General features: G+C 40.8%; 1 protein-coding gene across 1 annotated transcript in view; it reads left to right on the top strand.

The window, feature by feature from the left end:
- tulp4a (TUB like protein 4a) overlaps positions 1-23,799 on the top strand; it is a 197,762-nt gene that overhangs the window by 44,062 nt on the left and 129,901 nt on the right. Inside the window, exon 3 of the mRNA XM_073051677.1 lies at positions 2,662-2,823. Coding sequence (XP_072907778.1) covers positions 2,662-2,823 — 162 coding nt within the window. The remainder of the gene's footprint in view (positions 1-2,661; positions 2,824-23,799) is intronic.

Below are 23,799 nucleotides of genomic sequence, written 5' to 3'. Positions count from 1 at the left end.
TGGAGGAGTTTAGAACCTGAAAGCACAGCCTCAGAATAGAAGGACATCCCTTTAAAACAGAGATAAGGAGGAATTTCTTTTGCTGGAAGCTGGTGAATCTGTGGAATTCATTGCTACAGTTAGCGGCAGAGGCCAAATCATTCGGTATATTTAAAGCAGAGGTTGATATGTTCTTAATTAGTAAGGGTGTCAGGTTATAGGGAGAAGACAGGAGAATGTGGTTGAAAGGGATAATAAATCAGCTATGATGGAATGGTAGAGGAGACTCGATGGGCAGAATGTCCTAATTCTGCTCCTGAGTCTTATGGTCTTTCCTAATGGTCTCATCATTCAGATAATATTCCTTCCTGTTTTTGCCACCAAAGTTTGTTAATCTTGTATTTACCAAGTGAAAGCCCGCTGGTTTCCTTGGCTGCGTAAGTCTAGGGATGACACGCTCTAGTCCCGTCAAACTGGTGAGATTGAGATAGCTTTCCCACCCCAAACCCCGGTTGGTGTGGATGCTCTGTAATTTGATTCCCTTTTACAACTCAGTGCCAAGAAATAACAGACAGCACACTACATACGACAAAAGGAATTATATTTATGAATCTTACTTAACTAAAGGGTTAGTAAAGAAAAGGAAGAGAAACAAAAAGAGCCCATTATGATTAAACAGTCAAAGGTGTACAAGTTGGAGCTTATCGTGAACTTCTCTGTCACTCACGAGCTGGGCCCTTGGCCTTCATGAAAGCACACTCCACCTTCTGAACGTCACTCGCAGTCCATCTCAAATAAATGGATCTCCCACCAGATCGTATTCTACGACCAGTTGTCCCCAGTGTCTTCTCTCTTCATCTCCCCTCAAACAAAAGCCCCAAGACCAACCTGGGTGTCCCTCACCAAGAAAACCTTTCCCTAGTTCCACTATCTGAATTGGATGGCACATATTCCTCATCATCCCTTATCTTCAATAATAACCCAAACAGGCTGAAAACAGAACAGACTGGTCTTATAGAACTGCTATATGAAATAGCATAACAGTACAGATGTGAACCAAGTTTACACAAGTTTATCCCCAAACTCAACCTGCGTACTCCTTTTGCCTGTTCAAATCACTGTAGAACCTCTCTGTGTCCACAGCACATACTCCCACCATCTTTGTGTTGTCCAAAGACTGTGACATATTACATTTTGATATTAAATATAAAATCAATGTTTATGGTGAATAACTGCAGTCCAAGCACAACTATTGATATCTCAACATGTACAAAAGCTGGATGAACTCAGCAGGTCGGGCAGCATCTGTTGAAGTGAGCAGTCAAAGTTTTGGGCCGAGACCCTTCATCAGGACTGAGTTCATCCAGCTTTTGTACGTGTTGATCTGACCACAGCATCTGCAATATACTTTGTGTTTACTATTGATATCTCACTTGGAAAAGGACTGCCAATGTGTTGGGGCCTTGCGAAAAGCTTTTGGGAAGTCCAAAATCACTGCCTTTTCCCCTTGTTAGTTCTGCTAGTTGTATCCTCAAATTGTGGTAAATTGTCAAGCATGATCTCCTTTTCATAAATCTATGTGAACTTTGGCTAATCCTGTAACAAAAAAAAAATAGAATGCTGGAAGAACTCTGGCTCAAGCAACATTTGCGGAGGCAATATTACAGATTCCAGTATATGTACCCTGTTTTGTTTTTGATAGATCCTGTTGCTGCTTTCCAACAGCTCTTCCACTGCATCTTTAATAATGGGCTCTTACATTTTTCCACAACTAATATCAAACTAACCATTCTGTAATTTCCTATTTCTTCTTGCATGGCTTTATTAAACAATAGAGTTACATTATCAACCTTCCAGTCCATCAGAGCTATTCCACTTTCTTATGGACTCTGAATATTTATCATTTAAAGTTGACTTCTTGTGTGTTGGTTTAGAAAAAAACATTTGTTATACCATGAATTCCTGCTCCACGGTCTTGTTACTAAATTGGCTACCACTGCGTGGATATATGGTTGCGCATTAACTGAATTGGTCCCGAGCACATAACCTTTGTTGCTGCACAGCTGCAATTTTCTTTGATATAATGTTTTTTTTAAAAGTGCCATGCAGTTTTCAGACCATGTTTTTAAAAAAAATCCTGCTTGGAGTAATGGTGGCTCTGTGCAGCTGTTAAACAAAATTAGGGGGAATATTGTGGCAGCCCAATTTTTGTCTAGATTAAAGTCATCCATAATTATAGATGTACCTTTGTCACATTTGATTTTCTGCTTTTAATTAGATTAAAGGCTGATAAATATCACTGTTTCCCTAATAATACCGATTTCCTTTGGTTTCTCCCCCCCTCACTGCATCACCTTGGAGGTTAATTGTCTTAATGAAAGGACGTGGAATATTAGGTAAATGGAAGATAAAATCACGAATCATATTGCAAATGTAATACCAAGGTACTGATTTGAGTAAGAGATTAGCAGTAGAAAACATAAATATTCATATCCAACAATAAAAAGTCAAGAACTGGAAACATGAAGTTAAAAACAACGTGGTCGAGATATTGAATGGGTCAGGTCTACTGAGGAGAAACAGTTGACGTTTTCTGCCTAGAACAGCCAAATCATGAAAAAAGAATTTAAAAAAAATGTACAGTATGGTAATTAATGTATTTTCCCCAATTCTGCTTTTCAGGTGAGTGATTTTACCTGGAGTCATGATGGTACTCAGGCACTCATTTCATATCGAGATGGCTTTGTCCTGGTTGGATCTGTCAGTGGACAGCGACATTGGTCTTCTGAGATTAATTTGGATAGCCAGATTACCTGTGGAATATGGACACCAGATGACCAACAGGTATTATTAATGAATTTTCATATCTGAAAATTATAATGTTTCACCAACAGTACTCTCAACAATTTGTTTCCCTGCAAGTCATTACCATTCCAGTACAGACAACAGCATATGGCCCACTAAGTCCATGTATGTTTGGTGAAGTACCACCCAGACAGTTCTCTTCCCCTGTTGCCCTGGAAGCTTATTTCTCTTAATTACTAGTGTATTTCCTCTTGAAATCAGTAATCACTGCAATCATTCAAAAGCAGCAAGTTCCAGGTTCAGGTCATGACAAGTTCCAGGTCATGACAACTCTATTAATGGGAACATCTTTCTTAGAGTATTTTGCTAAACCTATCGTGAACTTAAGTCTACCCTCCACTTCCTTTGCTCCAAGCCGAATTGCCCCAGTCTCCAACCTAACTAACTAAAATCCCTCATCTCTGGGATTATTCCCAGATGGTAATTCTACTCTGCACCACCTCAGAGGTTTAAGTCCTTTTAAAGTATGAGGTGCAGAACTCATTATGATGATCTTGTCATTTAATCTGAATATTATAAAGGTTTGGCATAACTTGCCTTTGAATTTGATATCTCTATTTATGAAACCCAAGATCACGTAGCTTTGTAGTCCAGTTTGAGTATCGTCTGCTTGTTTCTCCGTGACTTTGTGTTACAACAAGTGTTATCTCACTGTTGCACTCTGTGATCATCAGCAAATTTTGAATGTTTTTTCTTTCTCTAAAATCTGTCATTCTATTTAACACAAATAGTCCTGTCGTTGTTTGCCGTCCTTTAGTCCAAATGCAACCATTGACTGTGTAAGAACATTAGAAAACAGAATGAATAGGTCATTCTGTTTCAATCTCGGCCTCAAAACCACTAGCCCACTTTCTCCCCATACCCCCTTTACTCATTTATTCAAATATCTATAAAATTCCATGTTTTGTATCTTCAGCTCTATTTCTAAGATTCTGAGAAGGGTTGACAATGAATACTGATGGGATACTTCCCCTAGTGGGAGTATCTATGAGACATAATTTCAGAAGGAAGGGGAAGAATTTCTATCAGGGCTTATGGCATTAAAGCAGGGCATTTTGAAAATCATAAAGCTGCCATGCAGTGTACCACATGGTCTTGTGCTTGAATTTTACACACTTGTCTCAATTCTCTGTTTTCCCTAAGTTAGCAGAATTCCTTCCCATACTAATATATTACCCCTGACACACTGAGTTCTTATCTTGTGCGTGTACCTTTTCTGTGACGCCTTACCAGCTGCCTTCTGGATATCCAAATAAGTGTACTGGTTCTCCTTAAATTTTTTCACTAAGCTCCCTATACTTATTATGTAGGACCTCCTTGTTCAACCTATGTCATCTGTATCAACCTGTACAATAAATTCTGGCTAGTTGTACTCTGCCCCCCCTCCCCCTTCAAATGCTCTGCATCTGATTAGAAACATCTTTGGCACTTGACCCTGGGAGGCAAATCCTGGTGTCTCCTCTGCAACAACGGAATCTCCTGTCTGTCCCCCAGTGATCAAATCTGCCATCACTATTGCCCTGTCTGACTGTCTTCTGTTTGAACATCACAGCGCCAGGACCTGATTGTTGTTGCTAGCTCCAGAAAGTTCACCCACTCAATAGTAACTCTACATCCTCAAAACCCATGAAATTGATCAAAGATGATTTTTGTTTCATAAAACCGATTAATAGATTCCAGCATTTTCCCATTGATAAATGTTAGCCAAATTGGTTAGTAGTTATCTTGTGTTCCTCTCCCTCCTTTTTGAATAATGACATTACATTTGCAGTTTTCATCAATCTTCTTGGATCTCTCCCAGGAATCCAAAGAAGTTTGGTAGATTGTAACCAACACAACCATGATCCCATAGTTGTATCCTTTAAGGCCTTGGGATATGGGCCAATGGGTTGAGTTTCGCTGCTACTTTTTTCCCCCTCACTTTTGAGATGAGTTTCGCCCCCACCATAGCTCATTGATTGGGGTATCTTTAGTGTCTTTACAGTGAAGTCTAATTATTATAACAATTATTAGAATCTCATCTTTTCCATTATCAGTTCCCCAGTCCTATTCTCTGACGTGCACTTGTGTAGAAAGACAAGTCTCATTATCCCTGCAAACGGAAGAAGTGCTACACCTGACCCCACATTTCTTCCCTCACCACCATCCCAAGCCCCAGACAGTCCTTTCAGGTGAGGCAGCACTTCACCTGCGAGTCAACTGGGGTGATGTACTGTATCCGGTGCTCCCGATGTGGCCATTTATACATTGGGGAGACCCGCTGCAGACTGGGAGACCGTTTCGCCGAACACCAGCGCTCGGTCCTCCAGCAGTGGCGGGATCTCCCTGTGGCCACACAATTCAATTCCACAGACCACTCCCACTCTGACATGTCTGTCCATGGCCTCCTCTACCATCAAGATGAGGCCACACGCAGGTCAATGGAGCAATACTTTATCTCCTGCCTAGGTAGCCTCCTTCCTGCCGGCATGAACGTCCAACTCACTGACCTCCTTTGATACCCCTGCCCCCCACCCTTACCCCCATCCCTATCTATTATTTTAGTCTGGTTCTCTTTTTCTCTCATTTCCCCCCCTCACCATAATCTCTCCCTTTCTTTCTCTTTTATTTCCCATAATTCTCTACCTTCCCCCTAGCCCATTTCCCTCCAGCCTATCACTTCCCAGCTCTCTACTTTATCCCTCCCCCCACTTCTTATCCCCCCTTGACCATCCCATGTTACTTCACTCCTGATGAAGGGTTTTGGCCTGAAACATCGTTATTACCTCTTCCCATAGATGCTGTCTGGCCTGCTGAGTTCTGTCAGCATTTTGTGTTTTTTATTTATTTCCAGCATCTGCAGATTCACTCGTGAAGTCTCATTTCTTTTTTTTAAAAATTTTTTTATTAGATTTTCAAAACATTTTACAAAATTAAAAACCCCAAATCCCAATGAGGAGCATTAATACAGAGCAAGGTTAAGCATACAATAACAATATGCTACAGAGGAAGAGAATTTAACAAAAAAGCACCTAAATTAAAGACAAGTGAGCTTAGTGTCCTCCCCAAACCCCACAACACAAGAAAAAAAAACAACAATTCCAGACCAACCAACACACAATATAGAGAGTATAAGTCCGGACAGTCAAACTCCCAGACTGTGAATACACTTAGTAACAGAGGATAATAATGCCTACTACCAGAAAAAAAAAGGAGCTGAAAGCAAGGGACCGAAAAGAAAAAAAAACCCTAGTCAAGAGGAAGGTTATGAAAGTACTCGATAAAAGGCCCCCAGATCTTATGGAACTTTAAATCCGAATTAAGAACTGAATAATGAATTTTTTCGAGGTCCAAGCAGGCCCTAATGTCGTTAAGCCATTGCACATGAGTGGGCGGGGCAACATCTCTCCATCTAAGGAGGATCAAGCGTCTCGCCAGGAGAGAGGCAAAGGATAGTATTCGGCATTTGGTCAGACCCAGACATAAATCTGTCTCGCCCCAAAAACCGAACAGAGCAATTAAGGGGTTAGGTTCTAGGTGCTGATTCAGAATACCCGATAGTGTAGTGAAGACATCTTTCCAGAATTTCTCCAAGCTAGGACAGAGCCAGTACATATGGATGAGAGAGGCCACGCCCCTCTTGCATTTATCACAGAGCGGACTAATGCCAGGGTAGAATCGAGATAGTTTAGATTTAGACATATGGGCTCTATGAACAATCTTAAACTGTAAGAGACAATGGCGAGCACAAAGAGAGGTTGAGTTAACCGATTTGAGAACTGAGTCCCAGCTCTCCTCGGATAAGGAGATATTTAAATCCTGCTCCCAGGCCATTTTAATTTTATCCACAGGGGCCCGTCGTAAGGCTGCTAGTTTATCTTGGATAATTGAAATTAAACCTTTACCTAGTGGATTAATGGAGAGAAATAGGTCCATAGCATTTTTCGCAGGCATTTCAGGAAAGTTAGGAATTAAAGGAGCAGTAAAGTGTCGGATTTGGAGATATCTGAAAAAGTGAGCGTTAGGCAGGTTGAACTTAACAGAGAGCTGTTGAAAAGAAGCGAAGCGGTTATCAATGAAGAGATCTTCAAAATGTCTAATGCCCTTCCTGTACCAAACATGGAATGCTGAATCGAACGTGGTAGGTAAAAAAAGGTGATTATGTGCGACAGGGCTAGAAATGGAAAACCCCTGGAAACCATAGCATTTCCTGAACTGAGCCCATATACGCAATGTGTGTCTAACCAGAGGATTAGCTATTGATCTGGGCAGACTGCTAGGGAGTGCAGAGCCAAGAAGTGCAGATATAGATAATTCTTTAGTGGAGCTCAACTCCATTGCCACCCAGTTAGGGCACTCAGGTTGACCGTGGAAGAAAGACCAGAAGGCAGCACAACGTATATTAGCTGCCCAGTAATATAAGCGAAAGTTAGGTAAAGCCATGCCACCCTCTTTTTTAGATTTTTGGAGGTGGATTTTATTAATTCTAGAGCGCTTATTCTGCCACAGATATGACAAAATAATAGAGTCTAAGGAATCAAAAAAAGATTTAGGAATAAAAATTGGGATAGATTGAAATAAGTATAAGAATTTGGGGAGAACATACATTTTGACAACATTGATACGACCTACCAAGGACATAGATAGAGGTGACCATTGTACCAGACTCTGTTTTGTAGCATATGAAAGATTGACAAAGTTTTCATGAAAGAGATCTTTAAACTTCCTTGTGACTGTAATTCCAAGATAAGTAAATTGATTATGGACTACTTTAAAAGGGAGATCACGAAATATTAGTTCTTGTGCTTCTTTATTAATTGGGAAAAGTTCACTCTTATGTAAGTTGAGTTTATAGCCAGAGATCTGGCTAAACTGGTCAAGAAGTGAAAACATTAGAGGTAAGGATGTAGACGGATATGAGAGAAAGAGTAGTAGGTTATCAGCATAGAGAGAGACTTTATGCTCAACACCCCCTCTCCAAATCCCGGTCAGTTCAGGACATTTTCGAAATGCTATCGCCAGAGGTTCTATAGCCAAATCAAAGAGAAAGGGACTTAAGGGGCATCCCTGATGGGTGCCACGTTTGAGATTGAATACTTGGGATTTCTGAAAGTTAGTTAGAACAGAAGCAGTAGGACACAGGTACAGCAATTGGATCCAAGAGATGAAACTTTGGCCGAGGTCAAATTTTTCTAAGACTGCAAAAAGGTAGTTCCACTCTATACGATCAAATGCTTTCTCCGCATCAAGGGACATAACACATTCAGGAGTCCCAGTTGGAACTGAGTATAAAATATTAAATAGACGCCGAATGTTAAAAAAAGGGAGACGGTTTTTAATAAAGCCTGTTTGGTCATCAGAGATAATGGAGGGAATAACGGTTTCTAGTCTATGAGCCAACACTTTAGCTAAGATCTTTACATCAACATTGAGCAGAGAGATCGGCCTGTACGAGGAACACTCTGTTGGGTCTTTGCCCTTTTTTAAAAAAAGAATAATAGATGCCTCATTGAAAGAGAGTGGCAATTTGCCGTAGTTAAACGAGTCAGATAATACTGAAAGTAACTGAGGAGAAAGAAGTGAGGAGAATGATTTATAAAATTCCACAGGGAACCCATCAGGTCCAGGAGATTTCCCTGAGGACAGTGCAGAAATTGCAAAAGATATTTCTTCTAGTGATATAGGCGCATTAAGTTTGGCTTTGAAATCAGATGAAAGTGAGGGGATATTCAGATTCTGTAAAAATTGATCCACAGAGATATTGTCATTCAGGGATTCAGAGGAATAAAGCCGAGAATAAAAATTTTTAAATGCGTCATTAATTTCTAAATGATCCGATGTAAAGTCTCCGTTCTCCTTCCGGATCTTTGTAATATGTTGTTTGGCTTTAGAACGCCTCAGCTGATTGGCTAGGAATTTACCAGACTTATCCCCATGAATGTAAAAACGGCTCTTGCTTTCGAGAAGTTGACGTTCAACAGGTTGAGTGGACAGAAGGTTAAATTTAGTTTGGAGTTCAACGCGCTTCTTGTATAATTCAGGGTTCTTAGTTTGGGCATATAATTGATCCACATCTTTAATCTGGTTAATGAGGTCTGCTCGTTCTGCACAGGATCTTCTATTGAGATTTGCTGTGTAAGAGATTATTTGACCCCTCAAATATGCTTTCATGGCATCCCAGACAATCTGGGATGGCACTTCAGGTGATGTATTAGTGTTAAAATAAAAGGTTATCTGGTCTTTAATAAATTTTATGAAATCATCATCCGATAATAAAGTTGAATCGAACCGCCAGTGTTTGTTCCTCTGAGGGAGAACGGGAAAGTTCAGAGAGAGGGTAATTGGGGCATGGTCAGAAATCAGTATACTCTGATAGTCACAAGTGTGGGCAAATGGGATAAGTTGGTTATCGAGTAGGAAATAGTCAATTCTAGTGAAGGTATGGTGAACATGTGAGAAAAAGGAATAATCTCTCTCCGTAGGATGGAGGAAACGCCATATATCAGAGATACCAAAATTAGAGAGAAACGACTGAATAGCTAAGGCAGATTTGGTAGGTGATCTGGTAACAGAGGACAATCGGTCCAGTTTAGGATCCAACCAACAGTTAAAGTCACCACCCAATATAAGAGAGTATGAGTTTAAGTCTGGTAGTGAGGAAAAAAACCGTTCAAAAAAGTTAACATCATCAAAGTTGGGGGCATACAGGTTTGCTAGTGCAACTTTAGTGTTATATAGTTTACCAGAAACAATAATAAAACGGCCATTTGTGTCCGATATTTTATTATGGAGTTCAAAAGGCATATTTGAGTTAATAAGAATGGAGACTCCCCTAGCTTTAGCGGCAAAGGATGAATGAAAATGCTGACCCGCCCACTTGGACAGAAGCCGGGAGTTATCAAAACAACGAATATGAGTTTCTTGGAGGAAAGCAATGTCAGCTTTGAGTTGTTTAATATGTGAGAATACCTTCCTCCTTTTAACAGGGTGGTTCAGTCCCTTTACATTCCAGCTCACAAATTTAAGTGCACTAGCCATTATCAATTACTAATGCATAAAAGGCAGCAGGCATATAAAAAAATCAAGCGGTACAATAGCAGTCTGGGAGCAGAGATGTAAACATAGATTCGTAAGGTCAAAATATAAACATGTCCTAAACAATAAAGAAATGTTGGAACTGGAAAATCCACCCCACCCACACAACCCAAAACTAGACGGCTACCAAAACAAGTAGCTAGCTCTACCAAAAAAATTAACTCAAATACAACTTCCAGATCTGTGTCATTGACAGCAGTTCCGTATAAATGCTATAACAAACAGTAACTAGTTTATGCACTAGAAAACATAACTACAGATTAGAACACCTTCTGCTGAGATATACAACTTAATACAGAGAAAATCGGAAGAAAACCAAAACTAACCTACCCGCGAAATATTATAGAAGGATAAAGGAAGAGAAAGGGGGAAAGAAAAGGTAAGAAGGAAAAAGAAAAAAAGAGGAAGGGGAAAATTATAAATTCAAGACGAGTATTTATCAACCGTTTACCGAGAAGGGAGAAAAAAACATTCAGAGAATGGAAAAAAAAAGGGGGTGAAGAAAAGAAAAAGATAAAATAAATAAGTATTTAAAACAGAGGAAAAATAAATCAGCAGTTGAACTGTGAACCGACAAACAGGGAGGCCTTCACTAAAGACTTCAAACCTCCAAAACAAGTTAGATTTAGTTGTAGAACTCTGTAGGTAAAGTTATACAGAGGTGAAAATAGATTACACACACACCAAATCCCGGGAGAGATTGTCAACAGCCTTTAGAGTTTCAGTGAATAATGTCTGAGTGATTCAAGTGAATTCCGAGTCCAGAGAAAGTAATTTTACTACGAGGACTACTTATCCACCATTTTAGGAAGTCCGATCAGATTCTGAAGATGACTGGATAGCCGGAAGACTTGCCACAAACGCTTCGGCTTCCCTCGCTGATTTGAACCACTTGAATTCCCCGGTATTAAACTTGATTCTTAGGTCAGCAAGATTACGAAAGGAAGGTTTGAAACCACGATCAAAAAGCACTTTCATTACGCCTTTATACTCAGCGCGCATCTTTAAGGTCTGGGGTGCAAAATCTTCCACAAAGCGAATGGTTGTATCCTGGAAAGAAAAAGAGCCTCTGCGACGTGCCTCCACAATCAGACTGTGTTTTACCTGGTATTGATGGAAACACAAGATTACTGGTCGCGGACGGGTGCCCAGAATTCCGGGGGGGACGTTAACTCTGTGTGCCCGTTCGAGCTCGGGCGGGTTTGGAAGCAGATCCTTCCCGAATATCTCACAGAGAAACTCGGCGAAAAACTTCATGGTTGACCCCTTCTCAGTTGCCTCTGGTAATCCCAGAATTCTGATGTTGCAGCGTCTGCTGCGATTTTCGAGATCCACCATTTTGGAAAGAAGTTTATTAGATTTTTCCTCTAAGCTGGAACAGAGAGTCTCCAAGTATCGAACCCGACTTTCTAAAGCTTCAGAAGTCAAATCGATGCGAGATAAGTGTTCAGCATGTTTGTCCACTTTATCGTTGATCCGATCCAGTTTGTCTTCTAACTGTTTGAAAGCGGTTTTAATTTCCTTTAAGATTTCGTCTCGGAGATTTGCAAGCGCCTCCATCCTCACGTCCGACGAGGTCGTAGTTTCTTTTCTCCCGGATTTAGAACTCTTGCTAGACATTGTAGGTTAGATATATTCACAGGCAAGTAAGAGATACCGAAATAATTCCTATTTAAGCTTTATAAAATGGAGACATTTAGTGCAAAGGTAGCGACAGTAACGGAACAAAAGTTCGGAGCAGCTAAGCAATCGCCATCTTACCGGAAGTCCCTGAAGTCTCATTTCTTAGTTTCATTTTTACAGGAGCTGAAAGTGAAAGCTGGATCCCTGTAAAATAGCAGGTCTCACTGATTGGAGTAGACTTGTGTACTTTAATCAATTAAAGAAAGGTCAGATTAAGTGAAATGGCCATGGTGGCAGCGAGCCAGTTTAAGAGTGGAGAGATGAGGCTTTGGCTAAAGAGGCTTTGTTGTGCAGGCACTAATAGGGAGCAGGTAAGATTTTAAAATTCCTTGTACATCCTTAGCATTTCATTCAGTGTAGATAAGATGGCATTTAGGGCACTGTAATACTCCTGCGAGGTACGTCAAGTCAGGTTACCTCATGGTACCCCCAACTGCTGCTCCTGTCAGATTGGGTCATGGAACTGGAGCTGAAGTTGGAGTATTCAGGATCCACTTGCATGCTAACAATGTCCAAATGAGACTTTTACTGAGGTGATCACACCCAAGGTACAAATTGAAGATAGATATGTGAGAAAAGTACAGAGAGTAGGCAGATAGTGCAAAATACATCTTATAGGGTGGCCGTAGCCCTCAGTGAGGACTATAGCTCTTTAGCTACTGTTTCTGGGGCTAGCAACATTGATCAAATCTCTCGTGTTGAGGCAGCGGGAAGACAGGATGATAGTGATAGCAGATTTGATCACTAGGGGGCAGACAGGAGATTCTGTGGCTGCAAAAGTGACACCAGGATGATGAGTTGCCTCCCTGCATCCTGAGTACAAAGGGTCAACGATGTCTCTGAGCAGATGCAGACATTCTCAAGGGGGAGGGTGACTAGAGGTTGTTGTACGTGTTGATACAAATGACATGGGCAGGGCAAGAGAGGAAGTCCTGCAGAATGAACATAGAGAGGTAGGTAGGAAGTTAAGAAACAGAACCAGAGAAACAGGAATTCTGCTGCACAGAGACTACCAGAATTTGGATAGTCTGATTAGGAGGAGTCAGCTTGGCTTTGTGTGTGAGAAATTTACAATTCTTTGAAGTAAGAGTGAGGGTAGATGAGGGTAGTGCAGTGGATGTTATTTATTTGGAGTTGAGCAAGGCCTTCAACAAGCTGGCAGACTGGTCCTATAGGTTATGTCCGGTAGAACCCAGGGAAATTTGTTAGGTGGGTTCAGATTTGGCTTGGGTAGGAAGCCAAAGGTGTTGATTGAAGCTTATTTCTCAGAATGGGGTATGGTGACTAGTGATGTGCCACAGAGGTTGCTATAGAAACCTTGTTATTCAGTATTTATACAAATGATTAGGTTGCAAATGCACAAGGCTTGATCAGCAAGTTTGCAGATGACATGAAATTACAAAGTGTTATTGATAGTAAAGGTTATTGTAGATTACAAGGGAATTGTGATCCGTTAGGGAAGAGGGCTGAGGAGTGGCAAATGGATTTCAATGCTGGTACAGTGGCATGCATAAGTTTGGGCAATCCCTGGTCAAAATTTCTGTTACTGTGAAAAGCTAAGCGAGTAAAAGATTACCTGATTTCCAAAAGGCATAAAGTTAAAGGTGACATATTTCTTTAATATTTTAAGCAAGATTACTTTTTTATTTCCATCTTTTACAGTTCCAAAATAACAAAAAAGGAAAAGGGCCTGAAGCAAAATTTTGAGCACCCTGCATGGTCAGTACTTAGTAACACCCCCTTTGGCAAGTATCACAGCTTGTAAGTGCTTTCTGTAGCCAGCTAAGAGTCTTTCAATTCTTGTTTAGGGGATTTTCGCCCATTCTTCCTTGCAAGAGGCTTCCAGTTCTGTGAGATTCTGGGATCATCTTGCATGCACTGCTCTTTTGAGATCTATCCACAGATTTTTGTTGATGTTTAGGTGGGGGGACTGTGAGGGCCATGGCAAAACCTTCAGCTTGCGCCTCTTGAGATAGTCCATTGTAGATTTTGAGGTCAGTTCTTCTAGTTCTGTGAGATTAGACAATAGACAGTAGGTGCAGGAGTAGGCCATTCAGCCCTTCTAGCCAGCACCGCCATTCACTGTGATCATGGCTGATCATACAAAATCAGTATCCCATTCCTGCTCTCTCCCCATATTCTTGGACCTTCTTGCATGCACTGCTTTTTTGAGGTCTATCCACAGATTTCCGATGATGTTTAGGTCGGGGGACTGTGAGGGCCATGGTAAAACCTTCAGCTTGTGCCTCTTGAGGTAGTCCATTGTGGATTTTGAGGTGAGTTTAGGATCATTATCCTGTTGTAGAAGCCATCCTCTTTTTATGTTCAGCTTTTTTACAGACGTTGTGATGTTTGCTTCCAGAATTTGCTGGTATTTAATTGAATTCATTCTTCCCTCACCCAAGGAAATGTTCCCCATGCCACTGGCTGCAACACAAGCCCAAAGCATGATCGATCTATCCCTGTGCTTAACAATTGGAGAGGTGTTCTTTTCGTGAAATTTTGCACCCTTTTTTCTCCAAACTTACCTTTGCTCATTGTGGTCAAAAAGTTCTATTTTAACTTCATCAGTCCACAGGACTTGTTTCCAAAGTGCATCAGGCTTGTTTAGATGTTCCCTTGCAAACTTCTGACGCTGCATTTTGTGGTGAGGACGCAGGAAAGGTTTTCTTCTGATGACTCTTCCATGAAGGTCATATTTGTGCAGGTGTCACTGCACAGTAGAACAGTGCACCACCACTCCAGAGTCTGCTTAATCTTCCTGAAGGTCTTTTGCAGTCAAACGGGGGGTTTTGATTTGCCTTTCTAGCAATTTTACGAGCAGTTCTCTCGGAAAGTTTAGTTGGACTTCCAGACTTCAACTTGATCTCCAGCATTCCTGTTAACTGCCATTTCTTAATTATATTACGAACTGAAGGAACGGCTACCTGAAAGCACTTTGCCATCTTCTTGTAGCCTTCTGCTTTGTGGGCATCATTTATTTTAATTTTCAAAGTGCTAAGCAGTTGCTTAGAGGAGCCCACGGCTGCTGATTGTTGGGACAAGGTTTGAGGAGTCAGGGTATTTATAAAGCTTTGAAATTTGCATCACCTGGCCTTTCCTAACGATGACTGTGAACAAACCATAACCCTAACAAACTAAGGTTTGAGACCTTGGTAAAAGTTATCAGAGAGCTCAAATTTCTTGGGGTGCCCAAACTTTTGCAAGGTGCTCCTTTCCTTTTTTTCACTCTAAAATTGTACAAAACAAAAATAATACACTAATCTTGCTTAAAATGTTGAAAAGAATGCTTCATCTTTAACTTTATGACTTTTGGAGATCAGTTCATCATCTACTCAACTATTCACAGTAACAAAATTTGACTATGGGTGCCCAAACTTTTGCATACTACTGTGAGTGTGAGATAATACTTTCTGGAAAGCCAAACCAGAGTAGGGCATAATACAGGACAATGTGGTTGGCATGGACTCATTGGGCTGAAACACCTGTATCCATGCTGTATTGCTCTATAACTCTAGGTGGCAATTCAAAAATGGGTTTCAGATCACTGGCATATGTCATGAAATTTGTTGTTTTGCGGCAGTGGTACAGTGCAATATTTTAAAAATTTATAAAATACAATAAGTGTATACATTAAAAAATTAAGTGGTGCGAAAGAGAACAAAAAGAAAGTGAGGTAGTTTTCATGAGTTCATTACCCATTCAGAAAGTTTATGGTGGAGGGGAAGAAGTTGTTCCTGAAATGCTGAGCATATCTTCAGGCTCCTAAACCACCTCAGTGATGATAGCAATGGGAAGAAGGCATGTCCAGGGTGATGGGGTCCTTAATGACATATCCACCTTTTTGAGCCATGGCCTTTCGAAGGTGTCCTCAATGCTGGGGATTTTAACTCGTCTTTATATATTAATAGAGTATGAAAGCAAATAGGAAAACAGACACCAGCTTCTCCCTCTTTCATATTTTTTGTCAATCTTTGTGGATTTCAGTCAGTATCCCAATTGTTTACTGTTAATATTCATATTGTATGTGTTTTTTAATTCGATACCATCCTTAACCATGGAGTATTGTTTATGCCTCACAGAAATATCTTTATTGAGGTTCATGAAATATTCCTGAAATGTATATGGCAGCTGATCTACTGTTACACCTTAATTTATGCGTCCAATTCTACCTAAATAGTTATTCTGCCTGTTATTTTGTTTCATTCCTGGATGGTCGGCTGTAGGAGATCTAATCTGGTTTGTGAGGTGCGCTTGAACATTAGTTCAGCGAATTATGCTGCTGTAAATTCAATTGAGGTAACCTGGTAATGGAAAAGAAAATGTCACCATGTGTTTGCTGTTTGACTGTTTCACCCTTTACACTGCTTGCTCCACCAGGCCATTTAATGTTGTGTGATATGAAGCCATTGTCCGGTAATAGAGAATCCAATATGGGGGTTACCCCCACCCCCCAATATAGTTGATGCAGGACAATAGGACAGTTATAGTAGCATCTTTTTAAAAGAATTTCTGCCCATCAAATTAGGTAGTTGGCCATTCCTGACCACATGCGCGAGTAATTGAAACTGGTGTCCCAGTGTACCATTTCCACCATAAAGACACCATGCACATCCACACCATCTCCAGTATATCTGCAGGATTCTGGGTTCACGGTCACAATTTTGGAATTTGACGTAAGGATAATTTGCTTACCAATGTGATGGTTGACCTCATAACCTGATCAAATTTCATGGGCTGATTGTCCACTGTAAGTGTAACCAAGGAAGAAGGCAGGTTTCAGTGGCCCATGTTATGGGTTTAGAAAATAGTGTCCACTTCCTCAATCTGGCTGTCTCCATGCATGGAGTTGATGGTGAATTCTTCTATTTTCCCATGGTGTGTCACTTAGTGAAACACATCTTCTTGAGGTGCCCTACCTTCTGATGAAACTGACGAACTGTCTTTTGATGCTTGCAATTGGACCATTGGGCATGACTTTCACCACAGCAATGCATCTCTGTATAGGCTTGCGTAATCTCTGCGGAGACTCTAGGCCATGGGTCAGTAACAGGAGGGGTCTCTTGTACAAGTGCTGCCTGAATCGGTGGTGACGGGAGTGGCTGAATCTGAGTAAAGCCTCTCTTGACTCCCGGTGACAAGCTTTGCAGCATGCTTTGTTCCTGGACAAATTTTAGACAGTAGACTGTCCTATGTCCTCCCATCTTGGACTCCAACAAACAAAGCTTAGATATGAATCGCTTCTTAGAATTGGTTGGGGGGAGATATCTTAGTACTTACATTCCTGTACCACGAGGGTCAATCTTGTGATGAAATCATCTGCATTCTTGTCAGGGGTTTGCTGCAGCTCTAAGAACCTGAAATGTACCATAAAGATATTGTTCATTGTCCCCAAATGTTATCCAAAGCCTCCACAGCGCCTGTCAGTTCAGATTTGTTCTGTAGGTGTGGAGCATTGAAGTATTTCTGCTCAATTTCTCCTAAGTGCATACAGAACAGCTTGATATTCTTTGCTTCCTCCAGCTTTCCTGCTGGTGTTAAAGCCGGTAGGAGCTCAATGCTGTCTTCCATTGTAGCCAGGTTTTAAGGGTCGGTTTTGCTGTAGCTGGGGCCTACTTGGAGTAGAGAAGCCATTCTTAATTTTGATCATCATCGTCAAATGTTACATCTGTGCAGAATAAGAAGAACAACGGAACAGTAGGATTAAATGTTTTTACTAGGTCATTTTAGCCACCGACACACTGGGTAAATTACAATGGGAGCAATGAATTGGATCCAGTGAGGTGAAGATGTGTATTGAAAGCCCATGCCAGAAGCGAGAGCTCTCCACACATAGGAGGCTCATTTGATCCACTGCAATCAATGCACACTTGCCACATTCTTGAAATGTATCCAATACAGTTCATTGCCTACCTTTCTTATTTCTTATCTCCACCTGACCTGATTTCTACATCGTCTTAGCCAATATTTTTCCTTACCTTTGCAGCGATCACAATCTTCATTGGTGAGGCTATCCCACCTCTTTTTGCATATCTTTTAAAAATCTTTTAATATTAAATTCATGACCTTTGTCACCTTGCAGCCATGTCTCTGTAATAGCCAAGATTATACCCAATTAATCATAAGTAAAAAGTAATTGAAAAATAATTTGTCTTGTTATGAATGCTGTGTAAAGAGCTTTTCATTTTATCAGTTGCTCTGCTTGTTCTCTCTGGCTTCAAACTAATTTTTCACCCTGACGGACATTGAACCTCTGATTTGGTGAGCTTCTATTTTGCTCACCTTCAAGATAGAAAATATTTTGTCAAATGCACTTTTAAAGTTCAAGTAAAAGTCCATTATGGCAATGCTTGGCTGAACCAGGTGAGCTCCAGTTTCTTATGTGATCAGCATATCATGTTCCTTAGTCTCTATTTATGTGTCTTCTGGTCACATTTAGAGGTTTTTCTTTAAGACCTTTAGTTGGGCTAAGTCTTGCCCTAATAGATTCATATGAATTAAGTTTGTTTTGCTGTGCTTCCTGTGAAGCACCTCACTAAACTGAAGGTGTAACACAAATACATATTGTTGGACTGGATAAGACTGATCTGCCTTCTTGAATTAGTGTTTGTCCACATTTGGGTGGCAAATTTTATATAGACTGCAACAAGTGCTTTTATAAGTTTTGGCTGAACTTGTAAAAGGACCCATCCAGAGTGGATCAAATGAAGGTATCATCTTATTAATATCAGGGTCTTGTTCTATCAAAGTTGGAGTACAGACATGTCACCACATACAACCTTGAGGTTCTTTTTCTGTGGATATACTTAGCAAATTTATAGATCAGTAACTAAACAGGATCAATGGACAACAAGCACTGCAAATGCAGATATAAATAAATAACATGAAATAAAAAGATAAGTCATTTGTTGAAAAGCCTGATGGTTGCGGGGTAATAACTGTTCTTGAACCTGGTGGTGCAAGTTCTGAGGCTCTTGTACCTTCTAACTGATAGCAGCGAGAACAGAGTATGGCCTGGGTGCTGAGGGTCTTTGATAATTGATGCTACTTTCCTATGACAGTGTTTCATATAGATGTGCTCAGTGGCTGGGAGGGTTTTACCAATGATGTACTGGGCTGAATCTGCTACCTTTTGTAGGATTTTCCGCTCAAGGCAGTGGTGTTCCCGTACCAGGCTGTAATACAGCCAGTCAGCACACTTTCCACCATACACCTAAGAAGTTTTCCAAGGCCTGTGATGACACGTTGAATCTCCGCAGACTCCTGAGGAAGTAGAGGCGCTGTCCTGTTGTCTTTGAAATAATATTTATATGATGGGTCCAGGACAGGTCTTCTGAGATAGTGACACCTAGGAATTTAAAGTTACTGACTGTCTCCACCTGTGATCCTCTGATGATTACTGGCTCTGGATCTCTGGTTTCCCTCTGTTGAAGTCTACAATCAGTTCCTTGGTCTTATGACATTAAGTGAGAAGTTGTTATGATAAATTCAGCCAAATTTTCAATCTCCCTCCTGTATGATGATTCATCACCACCTTTGATACAGGCCACAACAGTGGTGTTATCAGCTAACGCATAAGGTGTTGGAGCTCTACTTAGCCACTGTCATAGGTATAAAGCAAGTAGAGCAGGGGGCTAAGTACACATCTCTGCAATTCTCTTGTGGTGATGGAGATTGTGGAGAAGTTTTTGCCAACATCCAGACTGACCGGGCTCTACAAGGAGGAAATCCAGGATCCAATTGCACAAGGGGGTATTGAGGCTCAGATCTTGGAGTTTACAGATTAAATCTGTGGGGATGATGGTGTTAAATTTGAGCTGTAATTGATTAAAAAGCATGCTGATGTATGCATCTTTGCTATCTAGATGCTCCAGGGTTGTGTTTAAGAGTCAATGAGATGCATCTGCTATAGACCTGTCTCAGTTGGGAAAATAGAAAAATAACTATAAAAATAAATAGAAAAATAACTATAAAAATAAATAGAAAAATAACTCTATTAGTCTATAATTTGGTGGGGGTGGTGTAGGGTTGGAATTCCTTGTTATCGGTCCATGTTTGCATGATAGATTCCTATCTACTCTGACCATATCATCTCTCTCTAAAATTGGTTACTAATTCTGCAATTCTTTGGGTTGCCTTTGGTTAGCTTACAATCTTATTGTGATTGTAACATCTCTATCAAAACTTCCTACATTGTCACCTTGAATGAATTACATACTCTTCTGCATTTATCAAGCTGCCCCTTGGTATCATCCTGTGCAGACCTATTTTGCCCTCTCTCTCGACCCTTTTTTTTAGTGTCAGACCAGTTGTGCAATATCCACTTTTAGTTTAGGCATTATCTCCTGAACATTAGGAGGCACAATAGTACAGCAATTTGCACTGTTACTTTACAGTTCTAGAGATCAGTGTTCAATCCTGACCTCCGGATCTGTATGTGTGGAGTTTACATTGCTTCCTCCAGGTGCCGAGGTTTCCACACATGCATGTAAAAGATATCCAGGTAAATTAATTGGTTTTAATATAGAACAGTGGCAATGCTTTCAGTCCTGAGTGTCTTTATTGGAGCAAGCCTTGACATAGCTGCCAATTCTACTGTTTAATTACAGTCATCCTCACTTGAGTTACTAGAAGTCCCAGCAGAGTCCATATCATGTCCATATGTAATTCCTGGGAATCTATGAGGCACTGTGGGCCATCAGCAGCAGCAGAATTGTACTCAACTACAGTCTGTAACCTCATGGCCTGGCATATCCCCACTCTTAACATTACCACCAGCCCAGGGGATCAACCCTGGTTCAATGAAGAGTGCAGGAGGGCATGCTGAGAACAACACCAGGCATACCTCAATATGAGACATCACCCTGGTGAATCCACAATACAGGACTACTTGCATGCCAAAAACCATAAGCAGCAAGTAATAGACAGAGCTAAGTGGCCCCACAACCAATGGATCAGATCTAAACTCTAGTCCTGCCATATCAAGCTGTTAATGGTGGTGGACAATCAAACAACTCTCTGGAGGAGGTGTTTCCTCAAATATGCCCATCATCAAAGATAGAGGAGCCCAGCACACCTGTGCAATAGATAAGGCTGAGCCATTTGCAACAATCTTCAGTCAGAAGTGCCAAGTAGATGATCCAACTCAGCCTCCTCCAGAAGTCCCAGATGTCAGTATGCAGCCAGTCTGATTCATTCTACATAATATCAAGAGATAACTGAAAGCACTGGATATTGCGAAGGCTATGGGCTCAGACAAAATCTCAGCAACAGTCTTGAAGACTTGTGCTCCAGAACTTGCCACACCACTAGCCAAACAGTTCTAGTACAGCTGCAACACTGGCATCTACCCTATGTGGAAAATTGCCCAGGTATGTCCTGTACAGAAAAAAACAGGACAAGTCCAACCCGGCCAATTACTGCCCTACAGCCTACTCTCAATCATCAGCTAAGTAATGGAAAGGGTCATCAACAGTGCTATCCTGCAGCACCTACTCGGCAATAATCTGCTTACGGATGCCCAGTTTGGGTTCCATCAAGGCTACTTGGCTCCTGACCTCATCATCTCCTTGATCCAAACATGGACCAAAAAGCTAATACTAGAGGTAAGGTGAGAATGATAGCCCTCAATGTCAAAGCAGCATTTGACTGAGTATGGCATCAAGGTGCCTTCGCTAAAATGGAGTAAATGGGAATTAGGGGCAAAACCTTCCACTGATTGGAATCATTACCTGACACAAAGAAAGATGGTTGTGGTGGTTGGAGACCAATTTTCTCATTTTCAGGACATCAGGAACATTTTCAGTTCCTCAGGGACCAGCCATCTTCAGCTGCTTCATCAATGACCTTCCTTCTGTCATAAGGTCAGAAGTGGGGATGTTTGCAGATACTGCTCAATGTTCTGCACCATTTGTGACTCTTCAGATAGTGAAGCAGTTCATACCCAAATGCAGCAGGACCATGTCAATATCCAGGCTTGCGCTGACAAGTGGCAAGTAACATTCGAGCCACGCAAGTGACAGGCAATGACAACAACAAGAGAGGATCTAACCATCGTCCCTTGACATTCAGTGACATCACCATCACTGAATCCCCTACCATCAACATCCTGGTGGCTTACCATTGACAGGAAACTGAACTGGTTTAGCCATGTAAACACTTTGGCTACAAGAGCAGGTCAAAGGCTAGGAATCCTGCGGTGTGTAACTCACCTCCTGACTCCCCAAAGCCTGTTCACCATCTACAAGGCTCATGTCAGGAGTGTAGTGGAATACTCGCCACTCACCTGGATGAATGCAGCTCCATCAACACTCGAAGTTTGACACTATCCAATACAGGGCAGCCCACTTGATTGATACCCCTTCCACAAGCATCTGTTCGCTCCACCATTGACAAACAGTTGCAGCAGTGTGTGCTATCTACAAGGTGCACTGCAACAGCACACCAAAGTTCCTAAGGCAGCACTTTGTAGACCCATGACCACTACCATCCAGAACAGGGGTGGCCAACTTATGGCACATGCGCCAAAAGTGGCGCATTGGATGATTAGAAGTGGTGCATTGCACCCCAGTGATAATAATAAAAAAGTAAGCATACTCATGCAAAAAGTATTAAACAAAAACTGATTTGTAGAAAAAAGAATCTATAATAGGAATTCAAGTAGCTTAGAACTAGAAATGGGTTTTACTGAGAATAAATCTAAAAGTTAGCAATTATTTTTAGTGATTTTATTATTTCGTGCACATCTTTTGGCCAATGTTACCTTTTTTCACATTATCTGTTTTCAATTTTTTAAAACATGTTCAATGAGTCAAACTAGGAAAGAAGGACTTTTGTTCTGCAGTCATTCCATAACTGTTCAATACACGTTTGATACTTGTTTGATTCTGAGGCGCCAGGCGTCTGCACCAGCAGTATGTCGCAGGTTTTTACCAGTCAGTTTACAATTGACACTCGTGCGCTACTTGTGCTTTGTTCTTTCTTTGTGAGAATTTGCAGTTTTGTACTTTTTTGAAAATTAATCCTTGTTTTTACATTCAGTTACCCATCACAGTGCAAAAGAAAAGCGGAAAGTGATAGTAAGCGTGAATTGAATGAACAGTGGGAAACTCAGTTCTTATTTATAGCGGGTCTGTTGTGCATTGTCTGTGAAAACGCTTTCTCACATAATAGAAGACATGATCTTAATAGACACTATAAAACACACCATCAGACTGAAATAGAAGGAAAACTGAAGCTAGTGCTTGGGTTTGAGTTACGGAATGAATATGTGATTAAGAAAAAGGAAGAATCAAAAAAAGACAAAATATATTTGTTAAAAATCTCATTAAGGTAAGTAATGTTTATCTTGTTTTTATATTAAATCAATATATCATACAAAAATGCTAACTATGTCTATATTAATATATTTCTACAAGAATTAAATGGGGGTACAAGAGTTGTATGGCGCATCTGAACTTGTGCGTGAAAAAAATTGATGCATGGAATGTAAAAGGTTGGCCACCCCTGATCTAGAAGGACAAGAACAGCGGATACCTGGGAACACCACCACTTGGAAGTCCCCCTCCAAGTCACTCCCCATCCTGACTTGGAATCATATCGCCGTTCCTTCATTGTCGCTGGGTCAAAATCATCGAATTCCCTCAACACTGTAGGTGTACCTACACCTCAGGGACTGCAGCGGTTCAAGAAGGCAGCTCATCACCACCTTCTCAAGGGCAACGAGGGATGGGCAATAAATGCAGGCTTAGCTGGCGACGCCCACATCCTGTAAATGAATAAATAAAAAAAGTTATTGTGTGTTATGTGTACTAATGTGCTTTATACCCTCGTTCAGATGGTTTCTATATACGTTATATGGTTATATGTTATATACATGTATATAGTTAAATAAAAATAAACTTGACTGGAAACCCTCACTCACCTGTTCATATGTAACTGGAGATTCAGCACCCCCTTTTTCTGTACAATTCATGACTTTTGGCCATTATCTTAATTTTATCTCGTAACACAACCTGTACATGTTTTTGATCGCTTGGACAGTGATCGAAATACTGTTGGATTGTTTCAAAATATCGTTGGATTGCAATTGAAGTATCATAGGATTGTGATCAGAATTATCCTTTGAGAATTTTATATATCAAAATAATCATTTTAGAATTGCAGTTGGAATTGTATAGGATATTTCAATTGGTATTT

This window comes from Hemitrygon akajei, chromosome 7 (assembly GCF_048418815.1).
Source record: "Hemitrygon akajei chromosome 7, sHemAka1.3, whole genome shotgun sequence".
NCBI classification, from domain to species: domain Eukaryota; kingdom Metazoa; phylum Chordata; class Chondrichthyes; order Myliobatiformes; family Dasyatidae; genus Hemitrygon; species Hemitrygon akajei.
This window is presented reverse-complemented; position numbering and strand designations above follow the sequence as displayed.